Here is a 21660-nt window from a genome sequence, read left to right as displayed (position 1 = left end):
CTCCAGCTCATTTTATAGATGAGAAAACTGAAGCAAATAGGGTGAAATGATATGGCCAGGGTCACACAGCTAATAACTGTCTGAGGCTGGATTGTTGAACCCAGGTCTTGCTGACTCCAGGCCCAGAGCTCTATCTACTGCACCACTTACTTGCCCATTAAGCTACCTGTCAGACTCATATCAGAACCCTAAAAGTGATACCACTAACTCAGTAGAATGTATATCTAGTCATAGAGTAGCTTGTGGTCTGTATTAGAATTAGCTTTCCATTCAGTTTGTTGTTCAAGATAAGCCTCTTTTCAGGAAAAATACTGCAGCTCCTTATTAAAATGTCTAGGTTCCTAGACCAAAAGTTGAAAAACCTGGGTTATATTTCTGATAGCTTTTGCCTCACTGAGTACTTTACTATTATTTTTAATTAATTTATTTTTAGTTTTCAGCATTCACTTCCATGAGCTTTTGAGTTTTAAATTTTCTCCTCCTTCCCCTCTGCCTCCTCCCCAAGATGGTATGCAATCTGATATAAGCTCTACATATGCATTCCTATTAAACATATTTTCACATTAGTTATGTTTTTTTCTTTTGAAACATTTTCATTGATTTATTTCATTGGTATCTCTTTCTTTTACATGAACCTTCATCACTAAATATTTCTTTCATTCCTTCCCTAACCAATGAGTCATTCCTTGAAACAAAGAATTTGAAAAAAAAATCTAGTTTGACTCTTTCTTTTTCCAAAGAGAGGGCAAAAAGTACTTCAGAAAAATTGACCAGCACGTTGACCAAGTCTGATGGTATATGCAATATTACATGCCCATAGTCCCCTATCTTTTCAATGAAGGGAAGTTGGTAGCTTTTCTCATCTTCTCTTTGGAGCCAGCCTGGGTCATTATGATGATACAAAATTTTGGGGTTTTTTTGTACTTTCTGTTTACATTATTTAGGTCATTGTGTATATTGTTTTCCTCATTCTGCTTACTTTATTCAGAATCAGTTCATGTAAGTCTTCCCATGCTTCTGTGGATTCCTCATATTTATCATTTATTTTTTTAATTAATTAATTTTTATTAATTTATTTTGAGTTATCAGCATTCACTTCCATAAGCTTTTGAGTTTTAAATTTTTCTCCCCCTCCTTCCCTCCCTCACCAAGATGGCACACAATCTGATACAGGCTATACATATACATTCCTATTAAACATATTTTCACATTAGTCATGTTGTAAGGAAGAATTAGAACCAATAGGAGGAACCACCAGAAAGAGGAAACAAAACAAAACAGAAGAAAAAAAAAAGAGCAAATAGCACGCTTTGATATGCATTCAGACTCCGGAGTTCTTTCTCTGGATGTGGATAGCATTTTCCATCATGAGACCTTTGGAGATGTATTAGATCCTTGCATTGCTGAGAAGGGCTAAGTCTATCAGAGTTAGTTTTCACACAGTGTGGCTGTTACTGTGTACAACATTCTCCTGGTTCTGCTCACTTCACTCAGCATCAATCCATGCAAGTCTTTCCAGGTTTTTCTGAAGTCTTCCTGCTCATCATTTCTTATAGTACAGTAGTATTCCATTACATTCATATACCATAACTTGTTCAGCCATTCTCCAGTTGATGAGCATCCCCTCAATTTCTAGTTCTTTGCCACCACAGAAAGAGCTGCTATAAATATTTTTGTACATATGGGTCCTTTTCCCATTTTTATCATCTCTTTGGAATATAGCCCTAGAAGTGGTATTGCTGGGTCAAAGGGTATGTACATTTTTATAGCCCTTTGGGCATAGTTCCAAATAGCTCTCCAAAATGGTTGGATCAGTTTACAACTCCACCAGCAATGCATTAGTGTTCCAGTTTTTCCACATCTTCTCCAACATATATCATTTTCCTGTTTTGTCGTGTTACCCAGTCTGATAGGTGTAATGTGGTATGTCAGAGTCATTTTGATTTGCATTTCTGTAATAGTGATTTAGAGCATTTTTTCATATGACTATAGAAAGCTTTAATTTCTTCACTTGAAAACTGCCTGTTCATATCCTTTGACCATTTGTCCATTGGGGAATGACTTGTATTCTTATAAATTTGACTTAGTTCTTTGTGTATTTTAGAAATGAGGCCCTTATCAGAGACAGTGGTTGTAATAATTCTTTCCCAGTTTTCTGCTTCCCTTCTAATCTTGATTGCATTGGCTTTGTTTGTGCAAAAGCTTTTTAATTTAATGTAATCAAAATTATCCATTTTGTATTTCATCTCTGTCTCCTGTTTGGTCATGAATTCTTCTGTTCTCCATAAATCTGACAGGTAAACTATTCCTTCCTCTCCCAGTTTGGTTATAGCATCAACCTTTATATCTAAATCATGAACTCATTTTGACTTTATTTTGTTACACGGTGTAAGATTTTGGTCTATGCCTAATTTCTGCCATATTCTTTTCCAGTTTTCCCAGGAGTTTTTGTCAAATACTGAGTTCTTTTATCCCAGAAGCTGGAGTCTTTGGGTTTATCAAACAGTAGATTACTATAGTCATTGACTACTGTGTCTTGTGTACCTAACCTATTCCACTGATCCACCACTCTGTTTCTTAGCCAGTATCAAGTGGTTTTGATGATTGCTGCTTTATAATACAATTTAGGACTGGTATGGCTAGGCCACCTTCTTAGCATTTCTTTTCATTAGTTCCCTTGAACCTTTTGTTCTTCTTGTTAATTGTTTTTTTCTAGCTCTATTTGATTGGTATGGCACTGAATAAGTAAATTAATTTAGGTAGAATTGTCATTTTTATTATATTAGCTCAGCCTACTTATGAACAAAGGATGTTTTTCCAATTATTTAGATGTTTTTAGACTTTATTTGCATGAAAAATGTTTTTGTAATTGTGTTCATATAATTCCTGGGTTTGTTTCAGCAGGTAGACTCCTAAATATTTTATAATGTCTAAAGTAACTTTTAAATGGAATTTCTCATTCTATCTCACTGAGTACTTTAGATAAATTACTCTACTGCACTAAGCCTAAAGTTTCTCCCAAGTATAATAAAAAGGCAAATAATTTTTCATTAGAACTTTGCATAACAAGGTGTTATAGATTAAAAAAAATTGAGATGTCAAAGAATTACTTTGAGTTCCTTTAAAAATGTGTGTATAAATCAGGCGATATTTTGTAAAGTAAGGGAATTAGACCAGATGACCTCTGAAGTCCCTTCCAGCTCTAAATCTCTCCTGTTCAAAATTTTTCTCCTGGGAAAACAACCCAGACATTGATTAGCTATCAGTTAAGTGTTGATGTTTTTCTTATATCCCTTTTGTTCTTCAGCCAGTGCATTTGTAGAAGGCTAAGCTGTGTGTGTGCATATTGTAAACAAAACTAGAATTGCTGTTTAAAAGGTTTTTGTTGGTAAGCTGGAATCTCAGTTTATACAAGAGTTGCATACCTCTATGGGGGACTCATGAGAATCTGTAGGCATCTTTTATTTATTGTCCTTGTGGAATGTCTGTTTAATGTGTGTCTGTTAAAAAAAATCATGGCATCAAAGTTGTATCACTGTCCCAGTTTTGCATCTTAGTTTGTAAAACTGAAGAAACCCAGCTTTCAAACAAATTTACCAAAAGTATTCAGCCAGATGAATATCTCTGGGGAAGATAGTTTTTGTATCCTATAGCTTTAGTATTCAAAATCCTGTGTTTAAATGGCTGACTATTCCTAACTTAAGCAAGTTATTTAACCTTCCTGAAACTCATTTTCCCCATCTATAAAATGAGGGTATAGCCAATCAAACTATCAAAAAATTGTTTTATAGAGCTAGAAAAAAAATAACAAGATTCATTTGGAAAAACAAAAAGGTTCAGAATATCAAGGGAACTGTTGAAAAGAAATGCTAGGGAAGGTGGCCTAGCCATACCACTCTTAAATTGTATTATAAAGCTGCAGTCATCAAAACTACTTGGTACTGGCTAAGAAACAGAGTGGTGGATCAGTGGAATAGGTTAGGTGCACAAGACACAGTAGTCAATGACTATAGTAATCTACTGTTTGATAAACCCAAAGACTCCAGCTTCTGGGATAAAAGAACTCAGTATTTGACAAAAACTCCTGGGAAAACTGGAAAAGAGTATGGCAGAAACTAGGCATAGACCAAAATTTTACACCGTGTAACAAAATAAAGTCAAAATGGATTCATGATTTAGATATAAAGGTTGATGCTATAACCAAACTGGGAGAGCAAGGAATAGTTTACTTATCAGATTTATGGAGAACAGAAGAATTCATGACCAAAGAGGAGATGGAGATGAAATGCAAAGTAGATAATTGTATTACATTAAATTGAGAAGTTTTTGCACAAACAAAGCCACTGCAACCAAGATTAGAAGAAAAGTGGAAAATTGGGAAAGAATTTTATAACCAGTATCTCTGACAAGGGCCTCATTTCTAAAATATATAGAAAATTAAGTCAAATTTAGAAGAATACAAGTTATTCCCCAATGGATAAATGGTCAGAGGATATGAACAGGCAGTTCTCAGATGAAGAAATTAAAGTTATCTATAGTCATGTGAAAAAATGCTCTAAATCACTATTGATTAGAGAAAAGCAAATCAAAATGACTCTGATATACCACATTACACCTATCAGATTGGGTAACATGACAAAACAGGAAAATGATTAATGTCGGAGAAGATGTGGGAAAACTGGAACACTAATGCATTGTTGGTGGAGTTGTAAACTGATCCAACGATTTTGGAGAGCTATTTGGAACTATGCCCAAAGGGCTATAAAAGAGATGATAAAAACGGGAAAAGGACCCACATGTACAAAAATATTTATAGCAGCTCTTTCTGTGGTAGCAAAGAATTAGAAATTGAGGGGATGGCCATCAATTGGGGAATGGCTGAACAAGTTGTAGTATATGAATGTAATGGAATACTATTGTGCTATAAGAAATGATGAGCAGGAAGACTTCAGAAAAACCTGGAAAGACTTGCATGGATTGATGCTGAGTGAAATGAGCAGAACCAAGAGATTGTTGTACACAGTAACAGCCACGTTGTGCTATGACTAACTTTGATAGACTTAGCTCTTCTTAGCAATGCAAGGATCTAATACATCTCCAAAGGTCTCATGATGGAAAATGCTGTCCACATCCAGAGAAAGAATTATAGAGTTTGAATGTATGCCATTTGCTATTTTTTTCTTCTGTTTTGTTTTATTTCCTCTTTCTGGTGGTTCCTCCTATTGGTTCTAATTCTTCCTTACAACATGACTAATGTGAAAGTATGTTTAATAGGAATGTATATGTGTAGCCTGTATCAGATTGTGCACCATATTGGGGAGGGAGGGAAGGAGGAGAAGAAAAATTTAAAACTCGAAAGCTTATGGAAGTGATTGTTGATAAATCAAAACGAATTAATAAAAAAAATGAGGGTATAGACTAGGTCGCTTCTGAGTCTCAGCTTTGGGTCTGTGCTCCTATGACTTTATGTGTGATGGGTCACATGGAGTATTTTGTTTTGGGCTTAGAAGCCAGGAGATTTGGGGTTTCTTTTGTAAAATACTTATGTAAGGTACACCTATATTTTACTAATATTATAGACAGTGTGGAGTAGTGGAAAGGATGCTAGACTTGGGGTCAGGAAGACCTGGGATTGAATCCTGTCTCTGACACTAGCTGTATGACCATGGTTAAAATCATTTGATCTCTCTGAACCATAGTTTTCACATTTCTAAAATGGGGAATAATAATTCTTGTGATACCTGCTTCACAGAGTTCTGAGGTCCAAATAATTTAATATATGTAAAGTGCTTTGCAAACCTTAAAGCACTATATAGATGTCAGCTATTATTAATATTCTTCTGATTGTCTCTGAGCAGTGAATTTGGGAGTGCTTCTTGTAATGGGTAGAGAAAGCTCAGTGAGGGGAAGAGATAGTAATATATGATGCTTTTTCCTTGTATCAGTCCTTAGGCACCAAATATAGACTTTTTAGATATGTTTCAGATCTCCTTAATTTGAAAATTCTGAAAATTAGCTTTCAGACTGAAAAGATAAATTTCTGTTATTTATATTCTATTTCAGTGGTCCATGTGAGTACTTCTTTACCAATGTAAATCAAAAGCTCTCCGTACCTTAGTAGAAGTTTGTGTGAGTTGCTATTGCCAGAGAACCTCATCATTTTGATGGCCAGCCTCCTGGTTATGAGCCTTTCTAAATTCAGCTAGAATGGTCTTTAGATGACAGCAAGACACATTATCCAATCCATGCACTGATCCAAGAAGCTTTTATATTGTTCCAAAGTCTTTATTCCTCTTCATATGACCTCTTGAGGGGCCAGTACAGTAGGATGCATTTTAAAATTTAATTGTAGGTTGAGTGGAAAGTGGTACAGTAAATAGCTGGCCTCAGGAGCCAGGAAGGCCTGGGTTAAAGTTCCATCTCTGATATATTCTGGCTGTGTAAACCTGGACAAGACACTTAACATCTCATGGATGCACTCTTAAGAGACTAAAATTTGTAGCAAAGCTGTTGACCTGCATGGGTAGGGGAAGTATCCTCACTTAGGAATTTCATATACCAATGAAATCACAGGGTCCAGTCTCTTTCCCTAATTCTAGGATGTTTTTTAAAAAAAAATCATGTTTCCTGAATGACCAAAGGGGATATTTCAAAGAGATATAGAACCAATAACAAGCAGCATGAAATATGGATAGAGAACTGGCCTTAGAGTAAGGAACACCCATGTTCTAGTCCTTTTCTTGACACATATTAGCTGTATTAACATGGAGTGAGCTTTCAATGCCGACTTCTCAGTTATAAGTTATGGGCAGATGCTGAGCTATCTTGGTAGAATTTTCCACCCTGGGAATTCTCCACAGAATTGAAATCACAGGTCTGAACCAAAAAAAGAAAAACTAACATGATTCTCCTTTTACAATTGGCTCTGCAGTTATAATGTTTGTTTGTTTTTTAAATTTAATTTTTTTATAATCGGTTTTATAGTTTGATTAATATTGCTTTCCAGAAGTGAATGGGACCCTGAACATACATTGTTTCCTTTTCCAGTCTTATTTTTCATTGGTTGTTGAATGTCACTGGAAGGAACCAGATACAAGTATAAACCAGGGCAGCTTCATAGTACAGAACAATCTCAACTTAAATAAAAAAGGCATCCAAAAAGTTAGTCTTATTCACCTCATTTTTAGCAAGAGCTGAGTATTACTCAGAGCGTCAAAACTTCTACATTTTGTTTTACTTGTATTCTGAATGTCACAGTTAAAAGCTGATTTCAATATGTTTTGGACTTTTTTGTTCAAATGACCAACTTTGCCTGCCTTAGTTGAAAATAGCAAAAATTATGCTGAGTGAAGTGAGCAGAACCAAGAGGACTTTGTACACAATAATAGCCACGTTATGCAATGACTAATATTGTTAAACTCAACCCTTCTCAGCATTACGAGGATCTAAGACATCTCCAGAGGCCTCGGGATGGAAAATGCTGTCCACATCCAAAGAAAGAACTATGGAAGTCGAATCACTCTCACTTATTTTTACCTTCTGTTGAGTTTTGTTTCATCTTTCTGATGGTTCCTCCTATTGGTTTTAATTTTTACTTACAACTTCACTAATGTGAAAATATGTTTAATGGATATGTAAATGTAAAGCCTATATCAGATTGTGTGCCGTCTTGGGAAGGGTGGGGGGGAGGAAGGGGGAGAAAAATTTTCAACTCAAAAGCATATGGAAGTGATTGTTGATAAATCAAAATAAATTAATTTAAAAAAAAGAAAAAAGAAAAAATTACCTGTTGATTTTTTTCTTTTTATCCAGGAGCAGTAGAGAACTATGGACCATTCTGCTTGGAAGATCAGCTCTGAGAGAACTAGTAAGTTAATAAGAACTAATAAGAAATTAGTAATAGATAGATAGAAAAAAAAGCTAGTAAGTTTCTTAAAATATTCACTAGCATCACTCGTTTTCTACTTCCCTCTTTCCTATGCCTATTAACATTCTGGCTTCCCCACTTTCTTAGCTCAAGTGATTCTCTTCAGAAGAGATAACAGTATTACTTGACTTTTAGTGCAGGAGGGAAGGAGAGGGAGTCTTGCAGGGGAAAGTTGGGGAATTTGCTTTCTCTGTATGCTAAGGAATATTCTTAGATGAAATCAAGTCTGTTTCTAACCCCAGCATGCATTTTCTTTTCTCTTTGTCCTTGTGTCCTTCCTACACTCTGGCTGACTGAGTAGCTCTTTTAAATCATAATGGCTGTGGTCTGTAAGAAATATCCTTGCCCATACTCAGTTAAAAAGTTTTTCCTTCTGATCTTTTGGTGACAGGTGATACATGATGCTGGTAGCCCTTAAGCGTTGTGGTTGCATTATTGCTTTGCTCTCTTTCAGAATCAGATTGAGTCAGAGTTGAATAAACACTGGCAGCGGCTGCTAGAGGGACTTTCATACTACAAACCTCCCAGGTGTGGTATATTCTTAAAATATCTTTATTATACATCATATTTTATGACAGACACTCAGTCAGCAAGCGTTCATTACGTGCTTCCTTTGTGCCAGGCACTGTGCAGAAGTAGCATGGAATGGTGATGGAGAGCTGTCCTTGAAACCAGGAAGACCTAGGTTCAGACTCTTAAATTTATGATCTTGCTTCTGATATATGCTAGCCTTGTGATCTTGGTAAATCACTTTACCTCTCGGGCAGATTTCTCATTTGTCTAAGACTATAAGTTGCATAGAAGGTGCCAGCCTTCTGGGAGTTCCCTACACCAGTGAAATCATAGGTCCAACTGCTATCTCTATACAGAGTGTTCTGCAGTTTTCATGGGTTTCATGTATATTATTGCAAATGATCTTTACCACAGCTTTCTGAGAAAACCTGGGGTTATTATCTCCTTTTTACAAATGAAGAAACTGAAGCCTAGAATGGTTAATAAATATTTGTATAGCACTTCCATAATTTACAAAACATGTTGTAGATATTTTCTCATTTGAACTTTACATTAGCCTAGTGATGCAAGTATTATCTCCATTTTTGCATATGAGAAAACTGAGGTTCAGAGAGGATGAGACTCACAATGAGCAATTGGCAGAGGGGGCTAGTGAAGTGAAAGAGCACTGAATCTGGACGTGAGTTTGAATCTTGGCTCTGTTGCTTAGCACCTGTGTCATCTTGGGACAAGTCATTTAAGCTTCTCTGAACTTCATTTTCCTCCTATCTCTCTAATTCCTACTCCTATGTTCTTGCTAATATACAATGCTACCGCTCTCTAATCCAAGGGCTCTTAACTTGGGGTCTGTGAACTTTTTTGTTTAAATATTTTGGTAACTATTTCAATATAATAGATTTCCTTTGTAATTTTATGTATTTTGTTTATATGTTTAAAAGCATTTTGGGTAGTCCATAGTCACCAGATTGTCAAGGATCTGTGACCCCCAAAACGTTAACACCCCTATTCTAATTGGACTCTACTAGTAGCTAGCTTATATCATATTTTTCTGGTATTATCTGGATGTTCAAGTCAGAGATAAAAGTTTTGTTATGAGGCTAATTGACTCACTAGTTTTTTTATTTGTAAATTTAAAAAATTTTAAATTTAAATACAAAATAGGCAAAAAAAATAAAGCAGACTTAAATACTAAGACTAAAATAATACAAAAGAAAAAAGCATTGCCATGTGCACAGCTGAACATGAGAGGATTCAAAAAACAGTGATAAATTTCCATTTCAGGAATGCCTATATAATAAATGCTATGCATTGTATTGAAAGCTGTCCATCTTTTCTTTGCTTCCTTGTAAGTTTTCTTTTGTTACCTGCTGTGCACTTTTTACTTTCTTTTTTCCCTCTTCTTCTCCGCCCCCCTCCCTCCCCCAGGCTACAATTAAGTGCAGATCTATTCATAGATATGTACATATAATATACATATACATACATATACATACATATATATATACACACACACATACATATATAGACATGCACGCAAAGATATACATATATACATATACACACATATACCCATATGTATATGTACTTCAGTACTTTTTCTTCGATAATGAGAGGTTCCTTTGACAGCACCGGTAGAAGTCCATTGTAGTACTGATGTCAAGAGACAATAATTAGACCAGTGTTTCAAACTTTCCATAGTGATAACTTTTCTGTAAGGAGGAGAACATGAGACTTTTTCATTTGACTTGTAGCTCCATTAGAATGTCAGCTCCTTGAGGACAGGGACTGTGTTACTTTTTTGTTTGTAAGCCTAGCACTTAGCACAGCGCTTTGCACATAGGAAGCATTTAATATTTTATTCATTTGACATGTAGGATGACTGATTTGATGATGCTTTGAAATTAAATGGTTTTTGCTTAAAGAAAAATCTAATTATACACGTGAGTTTTGATTTCCATCAGATTAGAGAGAAGCGCCAGCATTATTTCTGTGGTAGGTATTATGTAGGTGGATTTTGTTTTGTTTTGTTTTTTGTTTTGCATTTCTAGTGTGCTTAACTCCTCTGTATGTGAGAGATGATGCTAAGTTAGAAACTCGTTTCTCTCAATAATAAGTTACATTTTACGTCCAGTTGTGTTTTTGCCATTGAGAGTTATAGAACGTGAATAAAAGTGTTGTTTTTTTCATAGTGCAAGTTCAGCAGAAAAAGTGAAAGCTAATAAAGATGTGGCTCCACCACTGAAGGAGCTGGGGTTGAGAATCAGCAAATTTTTGGTGAGAAAAACCTTAGCTTCAAAATATTCTTGCATGAATGTCTGTGTATTGTGTCAGAAAACAGCCAAGTTTCAGGCTTTTGAGATTAAAATCCCAACTCCCACCTACTTCTTCCATTTATTGTATTTCAAGGACACTGTCTGAGCATATGTATCATTTGGTCTTTAGCTTGATTAGCTTATAGTTAGTATCAATTTTATATGAATTTCAGAAATGGAGAATGTTACATCTTTTAATGATTGTGACCATTACTGACTTGCTTGCTACAATTTAAACTTTTCTGGCTAGAGGAACAAAATTGTTTCTGACATTCATATAATACTACAAAGGAAATATTTTTCTTAGGAAAGAAGACAAAAGAACACTTGAAAAGTGAGACCATATCTCCTTAAATTCTTGGAAGAGAACAATATCTGTGTCCCATGATCTTTGATCTTTTAAAAAAAAATTCACGGAATTTTGCTCATTGGTTGTGAATAGCTTTTGTTCATTCCAAAGCACAAACCTGGGGCTATTATGTATTCTTTTTTTGGGAGGTTGGAAGGAAGGAGATTGGGTTTCCCTGTCTTGCCCAGACTGGTAGTACAGTGGCCATTCATAGCCCTGATCCCATTACTAATTGGCTTGGAAGCTTTAATCTGCTCTGTTTCCAACCTGGGCCCATTTGTCTCTCTTTAGGCAGACTAGTGCCTAGGCCTTGCTCCTAGGGGCTTACCACATGGGTCCAGGCTTAATGTGGATATCCCATTAGTATTAGTCCTACTGCAGTTTAGAAATCAGAGCTCAAGTGCTTTACTTGCTTCAGTTTCTCCAGTAGCAGGAATTAACAAGCATGTGTCACCATGCCTGATTTTGCTAGGGAGCATTGTGGATATGAGCACTGAATTTGGAATCAGGAAGACTTGAGTTCAAATCCAGTCTCAGACACTTACTGGCTGTGTGACCTTAGGCAAGTCACTTACCCTTTGTTTGTCTCACTATCCTCATCTGTAAAATGAGGATAACAACAGTACCTACCTCCCAAGGTTATTGTGAGGATCTAACAACAACAATAATAATAGTTAATGTCTATATAGCGCTTACTGTGTGCCAGGCACTGTGCTAAGTCATTTACAGTTATTATCTCCATTGATCTTCACAGCTGTGGGAGGTAGGTGCTACTATAATTTCCATTTTACAGATGAAGAAATGGAGGCAAATAGAGGTTAAGTGATTTGCCCACGGCCACAGAGCTAGTAAGTGTCTGAGACTGGAACTGAACTCAGGTCTTCCTGACTCCATGTCTAGTGCTTTTGCCCACTGTGTTACCCAGCTGCCTAAATAAGATAAGAATTGTAAAGTGCTTAGCACAGTGCCTGGTGCATAGTAAGGGCTATTTAAATGTTATTGTTGTTGTTATTATTCTCTTTTGTGGTTTCTTTAGTGAAATGGCTATTCTTGACATGCTGTCATGTGTTCTCTTTGTTTCAGGGCCTTGATGAAGAACAGAGTGTGCAGTTACTTCAGTGTTACCTTCAAGAGGACTATAGGGGGACCCGGGACTCACTAAAGGTGTGTGGTTGTGTTCATTTCTGACCTTTCGTTATGTCTTGTTTTTGACAGTCTTCACTAAAGTTCTCCCTGATGCCTTATTGTAGAATGGGGGTGAGCCTGGGTGATTAGAGACTGTATTAGTGGAGTACAAGTTGTGGTAGAATTTGAATATGGCCCAGTGATGGACTGCATGTCTGTTGTCCAAGGACTAGCCTAGCTAGGTTCAGAGAGACTCATTGCCAGTTGCCTACAAGGTGAAGAATTTTTAGCTGCAGCAACCCTTGAAAACCATCTACTCAATTATAGAGATGTCACAGTCTGCATCAGGTATAGTACCTACAGCAGTAGCGGTGGTAACCAGAACGATGTAACTAGACAGTTTAGAACGTTGGCGGCAAGTTGTATGCAGTGTCAGACACTAGTCGTTGTATGTAATGGAAGGACCTAATTTAAATCATGCTAAGGAAACACTTTAAGCTTCCAGAGATGCTGTGATGTCTCAAGCTGAGATCCTTTTCTTGGACATTAAGGTCAGGAAGACCAGCAGTTGATGAGGCAAGTGGAGTGTACTCTTCAATATGTGAGGATAAAAAGATGCTCTCTAGGGTTGCTAAGATGACGATTACAAAAGTTGTGTTTAAGAAATAAAGTTATCCTCAGTGTCTGGCATTGCTTTTAGTACTACGTGATGGCTGCCAATAAGATTATTTATTTCATGTTCGTTTCTCTTATAGACAGTACTGCAAGATGAGAGACAGAGCCAGGCTCTGATTCTGAAGGTCAGCAGTGGTAACTATTTTCATTCCTTTTAATAAAATTGGCTCTCAGAGCCTTTAGTTTGATCGCCCTCAACATTTTGGATTCCTGGCATTTGCTGGATCCTAGTTTACCATTAGTGAAGGGATGAGCTCTTTGTGAAGGAGTCAGCTAACTCATCTGAGAACTTTGAAAAGTGAGTATTTTTGGAAGAGGAGTCTTTTCCTGTGGAGGTAAGAGTATACTTATGGATCTGAGGGAGTTGGACTGATTGATCTCTAAAGTTCCTTTCGACTCTAAATTTGTGTTCCCTAGTTTGTTTTTTTCTCTTCATTCCTAAGTCCATCAGGATGGTTTTCATTTCTTTATTCTCTCCTTCCCCTCTCCCTCTTCCACTTCTCACCCAGCCACCTAGTAACATCTTTGCTCTCAAAAAATTTTCCCTTTAAATTGGGATTTGACTATATAACTCTGAAGCAGTTTCCTAGTAGGTAGCTTATGAGAAAGTTCTTTTCTCTAGGAATTTTCTCTAGGAATTTGCTTCCAGTTGGATGAGATAAACATCCATGTTGTTCTTGTGATGGCCATCATGGGCTCTGCTGCTTTTCTGTTCTGTATAGCCTTTCAGGTTTGCTTAAATTCTCTGTATTTGAGAGCTGATGCTAACGACTTTGTTTAGAGACATGTTTATATTATTAATAGTTCTCTTATCTGTTGAGTCATGAAGGTTTTAATTTCTTTTGGACTCAAAACTTTTTCCCCCAATTGGTTCTTGGGCTTCTGCACCGTACTTGCATAATTACAGTAATTTCTAAGTTTGCAACCACAGCTGTAATCAGCAATAAACATTTAAAAAATATTTTTGAGAACTTTTGCTTTTATATCTTCTGTGCTTTTCAGCGTATTTCTGCTCTCCTTCTCCTGTCCCTTATAACATTGAATAAGAAGAGAGAAAAGAACAGTTCAACATAACTAACCCACACACTGAAAAAAATCTGGCATTGTATGCAGTGAACAACAAACATTTATTGAGTGTCTACCAAGTTTAGGGCATCATGCCAAGTGTTTATATAGATGTCTTTGATCTTTACAGATTGCAGATTATTACTATGAAGAAAGGACCTGTATTCTACGTTGTGTCTTACATTTACTCACGTATTTCCAGGATGAGAGACATCCCTACAGGGTAAGTATTTCCTGGTTTCATGACTCTCTATGGCATTGTTCAAACTGTTGTAGCTAATATACTATATGTCCTCCGTGGTCATATACATATGAATATTTCTTACTGTAGCTACATACAATTGTACTATAATTTTTTTAGGTTGAGTACTCTGAATGTGTTGATAAGTTGGAGAAGGAGCTGGTCACAAAGTATCGCCAACAATTTGAGGAGCTGTACAAAACAGAGGCACCAACGTGGGAAACACATGGAAATCTCATGGTATGCTAGTATTATGTCTTTTCTAGTTCTTAACAGTTGTGTGCCGTTTTTTCACAGAGCACTCAGTTGTATTCTAAATGAGATTATTTGTTTAGAAAATGTATGTAGTTACTCTCCTCTAAAAAATTATTGGTGTTAGTTCAAAGCAAACATGAGACATATGTTGTTGTCATTAATAAGGAAATACTTAATTCTGCATAATAACCCTTTTACATAATATTATTCACCCTGACAGTTTATTTCCCTTACCTCCTGAAAAGCAACTAATGGAACTGTGAGCCTAAGTGTTCAACTTCATCATTGTCCTTATTGATGATCTCACTGCTCTGTAAAGCATGTCCTTTCTGACTGCAGGGAGATTTTTTTTGTTTTTGTTTTTGTTTTTTAATTTTTAGGCAATTGGGGTTAAGTGACTTGCCCAGGGTCACAACAGCTAGTAAGTGTCAAGTGTTTGGTCTGGGGCCAGATTTGAACTCAGGTCCTCCTGACTTCAGGGCCGGTGCTCTATCCACTGCACCACGTAGCTACCCCTTGCAAGGAGTTTTAAAGGATACTATAATAGAAAATTGATTGTAGCAATGGACCGTGAATATCTTTAAGACAATAACTTAGATGGTTTAATTGCAGTCCTGCCAATACAAACTTTGTGCACCGTTTGAATTTATTTATCTGTTTAAATATTGCATCACCTTAAATGTAAGCTCCTTGAAGGCAGGCCCCATTTCATTTTTGTTTTTATATCCTCAGTGCCATGCATATAGTAGGGAGTTAATAAATGTTGAGTTGAATTGAAGTTCCATTCCTTCTCTGTTTCTTTCTAAATTTCTCCTTTTGATCTTCTTTCTCATTTGGTTATATAGACCGAGCGCCAGGTGTCCCGATGGTTTGTTCAGTGCCTGCGAGAGCAGTCAATGCTTCTGGAAATAATTTTCCTTTATTATGCCTACTTCGAGATGGTCCCTGGTGACCTGTTGCTGTTAACTAAGATGTTCAAAGCACAAGGGTTTGGTTGTAGGCAGACCAATCGACATTTGGTGGATGAGAGCATGGATCCTTTTGTGGATCGAATTGGGTAAGTGTCTGAATTAGAGTGACATTGGTCATTTCAGCATATAAGATATTAATTCTTTGTCTACAAGTTTAGAACACTTAACAGACACATTTAGTTGTTCTTGTTTGCTTAGGAGAGAATGAAGGAATGGATATGCTCCTCATTTGGTTGTTAGGGGAGCAGATGAGTGAATTGTTATGTATGAGATTGTGTAATGAGTTGAAGGTGGAACTAGATCTGTGGTCTGGGACTTTGAATAACAGTAATAATGTACTATCCTTCATATAGAAAGTGGCATTACCTATTTAGTTTATAGGGCATGTACTTTGAGTTCTTTCCTACTAAGGATTGGTTTTATACTGAAACATTTTTTCTCCTTCATGTTCTCCTGACCTTGCCTCACACTTGTGAGATGAGATGGCAGATATGGATTAAGGATGCAGTCTGAGTTTGAGGCATGCTTATTACTGGGTCATACAGAATTTGAACCCATGATTGTGGTGCTCTAATCAATCTAGCTATCATAGGTTCCACATGGAATACATTTCACTGCAGCCCTATTATTAAAATAGAAATGTTGATACTCTGGTTACCAGATCAGTAATGTTAGAAATGGTATGTCTGGTGGTAAGAAGAAGTCTCATTTGACTTTGTTATTTGTGAGATTACAAAACAAATAGGGCTAGGAGAGAGTTCTTAGGATTATAGTTGTAGACTGGAAGGGACCTTATAAGCTGTCTATCTAATCATCCTCCAATTTATACATATGAGAAACTAAAGCCAAGAGAGGTTAAGTAATTGCTCAAGGTCACACAGCTAGTAAGTAGCAAAAGTGGGATTTGAACCCAAGGTCTTTGACTTGAATCCAACACACTTTTTACTGTACCATACTGAACTGATATATAGGATAAATAAGGACATAGTAAGAGGACATTTGGTTACCCTTCATAAATTCAAGTTATCTGGCCCAGATGAACGCAGATTCTCAGGAACAGAAAAGACTCTTCAGATATGATTGCCGAACCTTCAATAGTATTTGAAAGATAGTGGAATGAGACAAATACAGCTAGTTTGGAGAAGGGTCAAGTTCAAGGTTTCAAAGAAAAGAAGAGAACTATCAGTCGATGAATTTGACTTAAGATTCTTACAGAAAGTCTAGAATGGCTCGTCAAAGAAATGGTTGGTAAATGTCTAGAAAGGATAATGTCTAGAAAACCATTCAGAGTACCAAGTGGCTTCATCAAGAATGAGTCATGTTGGGGCAGCTAGGTGGCGTACTGGATAAAGCACCGGCCCTGAAGTCAAGAGAACCTGAGTTCAAATCCGGCCTCAGACCAAACACTTGACATGTACTAGCTGTGTGACCCTGGGCAAGTCACTTAACCCCAATTGCCTACAAAAAAAAAAAAAGAATGAGTCACTTCAGACTAACCTAATATTTCCTGTTTTGACAGTTACTAAACTGGTAGATGAAGGGAATGTTATAGGTTACCATTTTAGAAAGGATTTTGATAGGTTAAGTAGCTCATATTCTTTCTATAGAGGAGATAGCTTGATATGGCCTAGGATCTAGAACTGGGTGAGTGATCTCTCCTACAGGGGTCCTCAGTGGTTACATGTCAGAGTGGCAGGTGATCTCCAGGATCTGTTTTTAGTCTTGTGCTAGTTAATGTTTTTGTCAGTGACTTGGAAAAAGGCGTAGATAACATGCTCATAAATTTGCAGGTGACATTTAGCTGAGAGGGTTAATTAACGCATTGAATTGATGAATCAGAATCCAAAAATATTTTCCCAAGTTAAAGCATTGGGCTGAATCTGATATGAAATGCAGTAGGATAGTATGTATAGTCTTACACTTGAGTGTTAAAAAAAAAAATCGACTGCATTAAGTATGAAATGGGGGGGATGGTTTGCAGTTTGTTTCTTTTCAATTGAAAGGGTTTAGTGAACTTCAGACTCTACTTTACCCACCTCCCTGTTTTGTCCATTTAAGTTATTGGATAATATTCCTTCCTCACTCCAACAAGCCCATGTGCCATTGTCAAGGAAAGTGAGTCAGCAAGATGATGTGGTAACTAAGAAAGCCAATGCAATCTTGGACTATGTTAACAGAAGTAATTTCCAGGAATAAGCTGAGAGTCCCTCTGTACTCTCCCCTTGTCAGACTATATCTGGAATTCTGTATTCATTTCTGTGCTTCACAGTTTAAGAAGGACATGAGTAGAAAAGGAAGGCTTGACCATTTTGGTGGTGAAAGGCCTTGAGTCCATGCCATATGACAACTGGTTGAAGAAACTAGGGATATTTAGCCTGGAGAAGAGAAGACTTGGGGGAATTTGCAAGCTCTGTTCATCCCCCCCCCCCCGGGCAATGGGGTTAAGTGACTTGCCCAAGGTCACACAACTAGTAAGTGTCAAGTGTCTGAGGCTGGATTTGAACTCAGGTCCTCCTGACTCTAGGGCCGAAAGCTCTGTTCAGATGGAAGAAAGGCATGCTAGGAAAAGGTTGGGAAGGAGGAGGAAAGTTTAGATTTGTTCTCCTTGGCTTTAGGAGGCAGGGCAACCAGTACAGGCTAGACATTGCAAAGAGGGAAATCTAGGCTTCCCAGCAGTTTGAGCTGTCCAGAGTGGCATGAGTTTCCCCTGTTTGGAGGCCTTCTAGCCAAGGCTTGGTGACCACGTGTTAAGTCTGTGCTCCCTTTTCTTTACCCTTCTGTCCCATCCACATTTTCTCATATAAAGAATATGAATTTCAGGGCAGCTAGGTGGTACAGTAGATAGAGCACCAGCCCTGGAGTCAGGAGGATCTGAGTTCAAATCCGGCCTCAGATACATAATACTTGCTAGCTGTGTGACTCTGGGCAGGTCACTTAACTCCAGTTGTCTCACTAAAGAGGAAAAAAAAATATATGAATTGCAAGATGAGGGTGATCCATATTCTGAAGGATGATTGATCAAATTTTGAGCTCTTTGTGATCCTTCCTGAAAATGGAACTTGGACTAGATGGCCAACTCTCAGGAATTCTGTGCTTCCGGAGCCTTGTGAGGGAGGACTTTTGTTAGGTTGGCAGAGGGCAAATGCTAAAGTACCCAATTACTTTTTCTTCATCTAATACATTTCTCTCTAGCTCTTTTTTAGAAAAGTTTTACTGGTTTTTTTTTTACTTCCTTAAATATACACTGTTACTTAAATATCACAGTAAATATCAGTGTCCACCTTCATCTTTCCTTCCAAGATAATTTTGCTTTGTAAAAAATAAACAATAATAATAATAATAACACTAGCATTTATATAGAGCTTTGAGGTTTGCAATGCATGTTATTTGATCCTCAGAATAACTCTGGTGTGTAGGTGCTATTATTATCATCCCTGTTTTACAGATGAGGAAACTGAGGCTTAGAGAGATTAAGTGACTTCCACAGGGTCACACAGCTAGTAAGCATCTGGGGAAGTATATGAATTTAATGATTCCTGACTCCATGTCCAGCACTTTATTGACTGTTCCACCTCTCTGCCTAGCTGACTTGTAACAATTAAGTATAGCAAAGTAAATCAAAGTGTTAGCTATGTTAGAAAATTTATACCTCATTTCGCACTTCTAGTCCTCCGTCTCTCCGTTAAGAAGCAGGAAGTATGTTTCATTCTTGGTGGTCTCTAGAGCTCTTTTTATTCCTCTTGGCTTTGTATTATCCAGAGAATCTTTGATTTCTTATATTTTATTTCATCTTTTTTTAGGTGAAAATGGTAGTATACTGTGAAGTTCATCACATCCTACCTTATTCTGTAGTCTGGTCTAGAGTCTCACATATGACCCCTTGATGCTCTTTCTTTCTAGCTACTTCAGTGCCCTTATCCTGGTGGAGGGAATGGATATTGACTCGTTACATAAATGTGCTTTGGATGATAGGACAGAGCTCCATCAGTTTGCCCAGGATGGGCTCATATGTCAGGTAAGCTTTGGGTTTGATTCTAATTGAAGGTCTCTTTAGGAGTACTGTTAACACTCTGGATATGACCATCTTTGACAGGTTAGTTAGTTGATTAAATTGATTCCCCTGAATATATGCACATTATAATATAGACTAAACAAAACATACTTTATTTCTCAATATAGGATTTATCCTCAGGATTTCCTACCAATGTAGATCAGCAACTGTTCTGCATCCTGTAGTCTTAGAAAATTGCCTGGGGCACTGAGAAGTTAAATGACTTGCCCAAGGTCATACAGCCAGTATGTATCAGAAGCTGGACTTGAACCCAGGTATACCTGACTCCAAGGCTGGCTCTTTATCTACTATACCACGTTGCCTTTTTGATCATTCAGTCCCAAGAGGGATTGATTTTCTTTACCCTTCTCTTCCATCCACATTTTCTCATACAAAGATTATGAATTGCAAGATGAGGGTGGTCCATATTTTGAAGGATAATTGATCAAATTTTGAGTGCTTTGTGATCGTTTCTGAAAATGGAAAAATCTACTGGTGAGGGTAGGATTTTCCAGGTGCCTTTATCTCTTTCATCTTGATTCTTTTATTAATATAATTTGTGATCTGAATGAGCCTCACTGGAGCAGTGATGATTACTAAGATACTCTCGTGATGGCAGCAAGCAATATTTAGGGGAAATCAATAAGTGTCCCTCTTGCCTTGTATTAGGATTCCACTGGTATCCCTAAGCTGTGATTGATATCAACATCTTCTAGGGTCTTGATCATTCCTATTTCATTTATACTAGCTATTGTCTTTTTCCTTTAACAGAATATGGACCACCTGATGTTGACCTTGGGGGACATCCCTCATCATGCCCCTGTGCTTTTAGCCTGGGCTTTACTCCGTCACACCTTAAACCCAGAAGAAACAAGCAGTGTCATCAGGAGGATGGGCAGCACAGCCATCCAACTCAATGTTTTCCAGTACTTAACACAGCTGCTGCGATCACTAGCCAGTGGAGGAAATAATGTGAGTCTTCTCTGGGCATTTGGGAGTGAGAAATGGGCAGAGAAAATAATCTTTTCCTTAAAGATTAACCTGATCTTTAGTCTTGGTCAGAATGGATTCAATTTCAGATATAATGAGGCTATGTAGAAGGTTTCTTGAAACCTATTCTAAGACTTGATGTGCATGGGATCATTTGCCCCTTGGCCTAGTAAGGTAGAAATTCAGCTAAATAGTTCCATTGTGGTGACACCAGTAGTATTAGGTTAATTTTTTAGAAGCACTAATAGTTTTTTTCTCAGGGATATGTGAGTGAGGCCTGTCTGTGCTTTCTGTCAACAAGGCAGTATAGTATAGTAGAAAGAAGTTTTGATTTGACTGTGCTACATGTCACTTAATTAAACTATCTGAGCCTCAGGCAACTCTGTAAGACTTACCTACTAAGTTATTGATAGAATAGAGATCTGTACTAGTCAAGGGAGTGCCCATATCAAGACTTGGGGTTCAGTTTCCAACATTGACTAATTCTTTTAGTAACAGGTCATTTAACCTTTGTGAAATTCAATTTCCTTGTCTCTTAAACATGAGTTTAAGCATTCTATGACTATGTGGAAGTATGTTTTGCATGACTTCGTATGTAAAATGGATATCATATTTACTGTCTTCTCGATGTGGGGGTGGAGGAAGGGAGAGAATTTGGAACTGAAAATAAAAATTAAAAAATAACTTGCATTACTTCAGAAAGCAAAATGTATGTAGTATGCTCGTAAACATTTTCTAAATGTAAGCAGCAGTTAGCAGCAGCAGTAGTAGTAGCATGGTAGTCTTCTTCCTTTCATGAATTTTGGTGATTTCAAGGTTGTTCCTTCATGGTTGTTGGGTTTTTTGGGGGTGTTTTTTTTTTGTATTTATTTCCCTTGACTTTTCTGATCCTTGGTCATTTTTGCCTTTAGTTAGGAGAGTTAATCAGACCTCAAATTCTTTCCTCTGTTAAGTACCCAAATAAATGAAGTAGGGTTGGTCTGGATTTGGGGGTGCGGCTGGGGAAGGGCTAGTCTTGTTCCTCATTGATTGCTTTGGTTTTTACAGTGTACTACGAGTACTGCTTGCATGTGCGTCTATGGACTGCTTTCTTTTGTTCTCACCTCACTGGAGTTACACACGTTAGGCAATCAGCAAGTAAGTGTTGGAATTTTCTGTAACCTTTGAATGAAAGCTACTAAAGCTG

General features: G+C 37.3%; 1 protein-coding gene across 2 annotated transcripts in view; it reads left to right on the top strand.

Annotated features, from left to right (window-relative positions):
- NUP188 (nucleoporin 188) overlaps positions 1–21660 on the top strand; it is a 48014-nt gene that overhangs the window by 2373 nt on the left and 23981 nt on the right. For both annotated transcript variants that reach the window (XM_020965765.2, XM_020965764.2), the window contains exons 2-12: positions 7813–7867; positions 8382–8455; positions 10630–10714; positions 12185–12265; positions 12982–13026; positions 14097–14189; positions 14328–14447; positions 15308–15519; positions 19334–19448; positions 20256–20456; positions 21522–21611. In XM_020965765.2, the coding sequence (XP_020821424.1) occupies positions 7813–7867; positions 8382–8455; positions 10630–10714; positions 12185–12265; positions 12982–13026; positions 14097–14189; positions 14328–14447; positions 15308–15519; positions 19334–19448; positions 20256–20456; positions 21522–21611 (1171 nt within the window). The remainder of the gene's footprint in view (positions 1–7812; positions 7868–8381; positions 8456–10629; positions 10715–12184; positions 12266–12981; positions 13027–14096; positions 14190–14327; positions 14448–15307; positions 15520–19333; positions 19449–20255; positions 20457–21521; positions 21612–21660) is intronic.

The sequence above is a fragment of the Phascolarctos cinereus genome, unplaced genomic scaffold (genome assembly GCF_003287225.1).
Source record: "Phascolarctos cinereus isolate Bilbo 61053 unplaced genomic scaffold, phaCin_HiC Scaffold_2;HRSCAF=192, whole genome shotgun sequence".
In the NCBI taxonomy this organism is placed as follows: domain Eukaryota; kingdom Metazoa; phylum Chordata; class Mammalia; order Diprotodontia; family Phascolarctidae; genus Phascolarctos; species Phascolarctos cinereus.
This window is presented reverse-complemented; position numbering and strand designations above follow the sequence as displayed.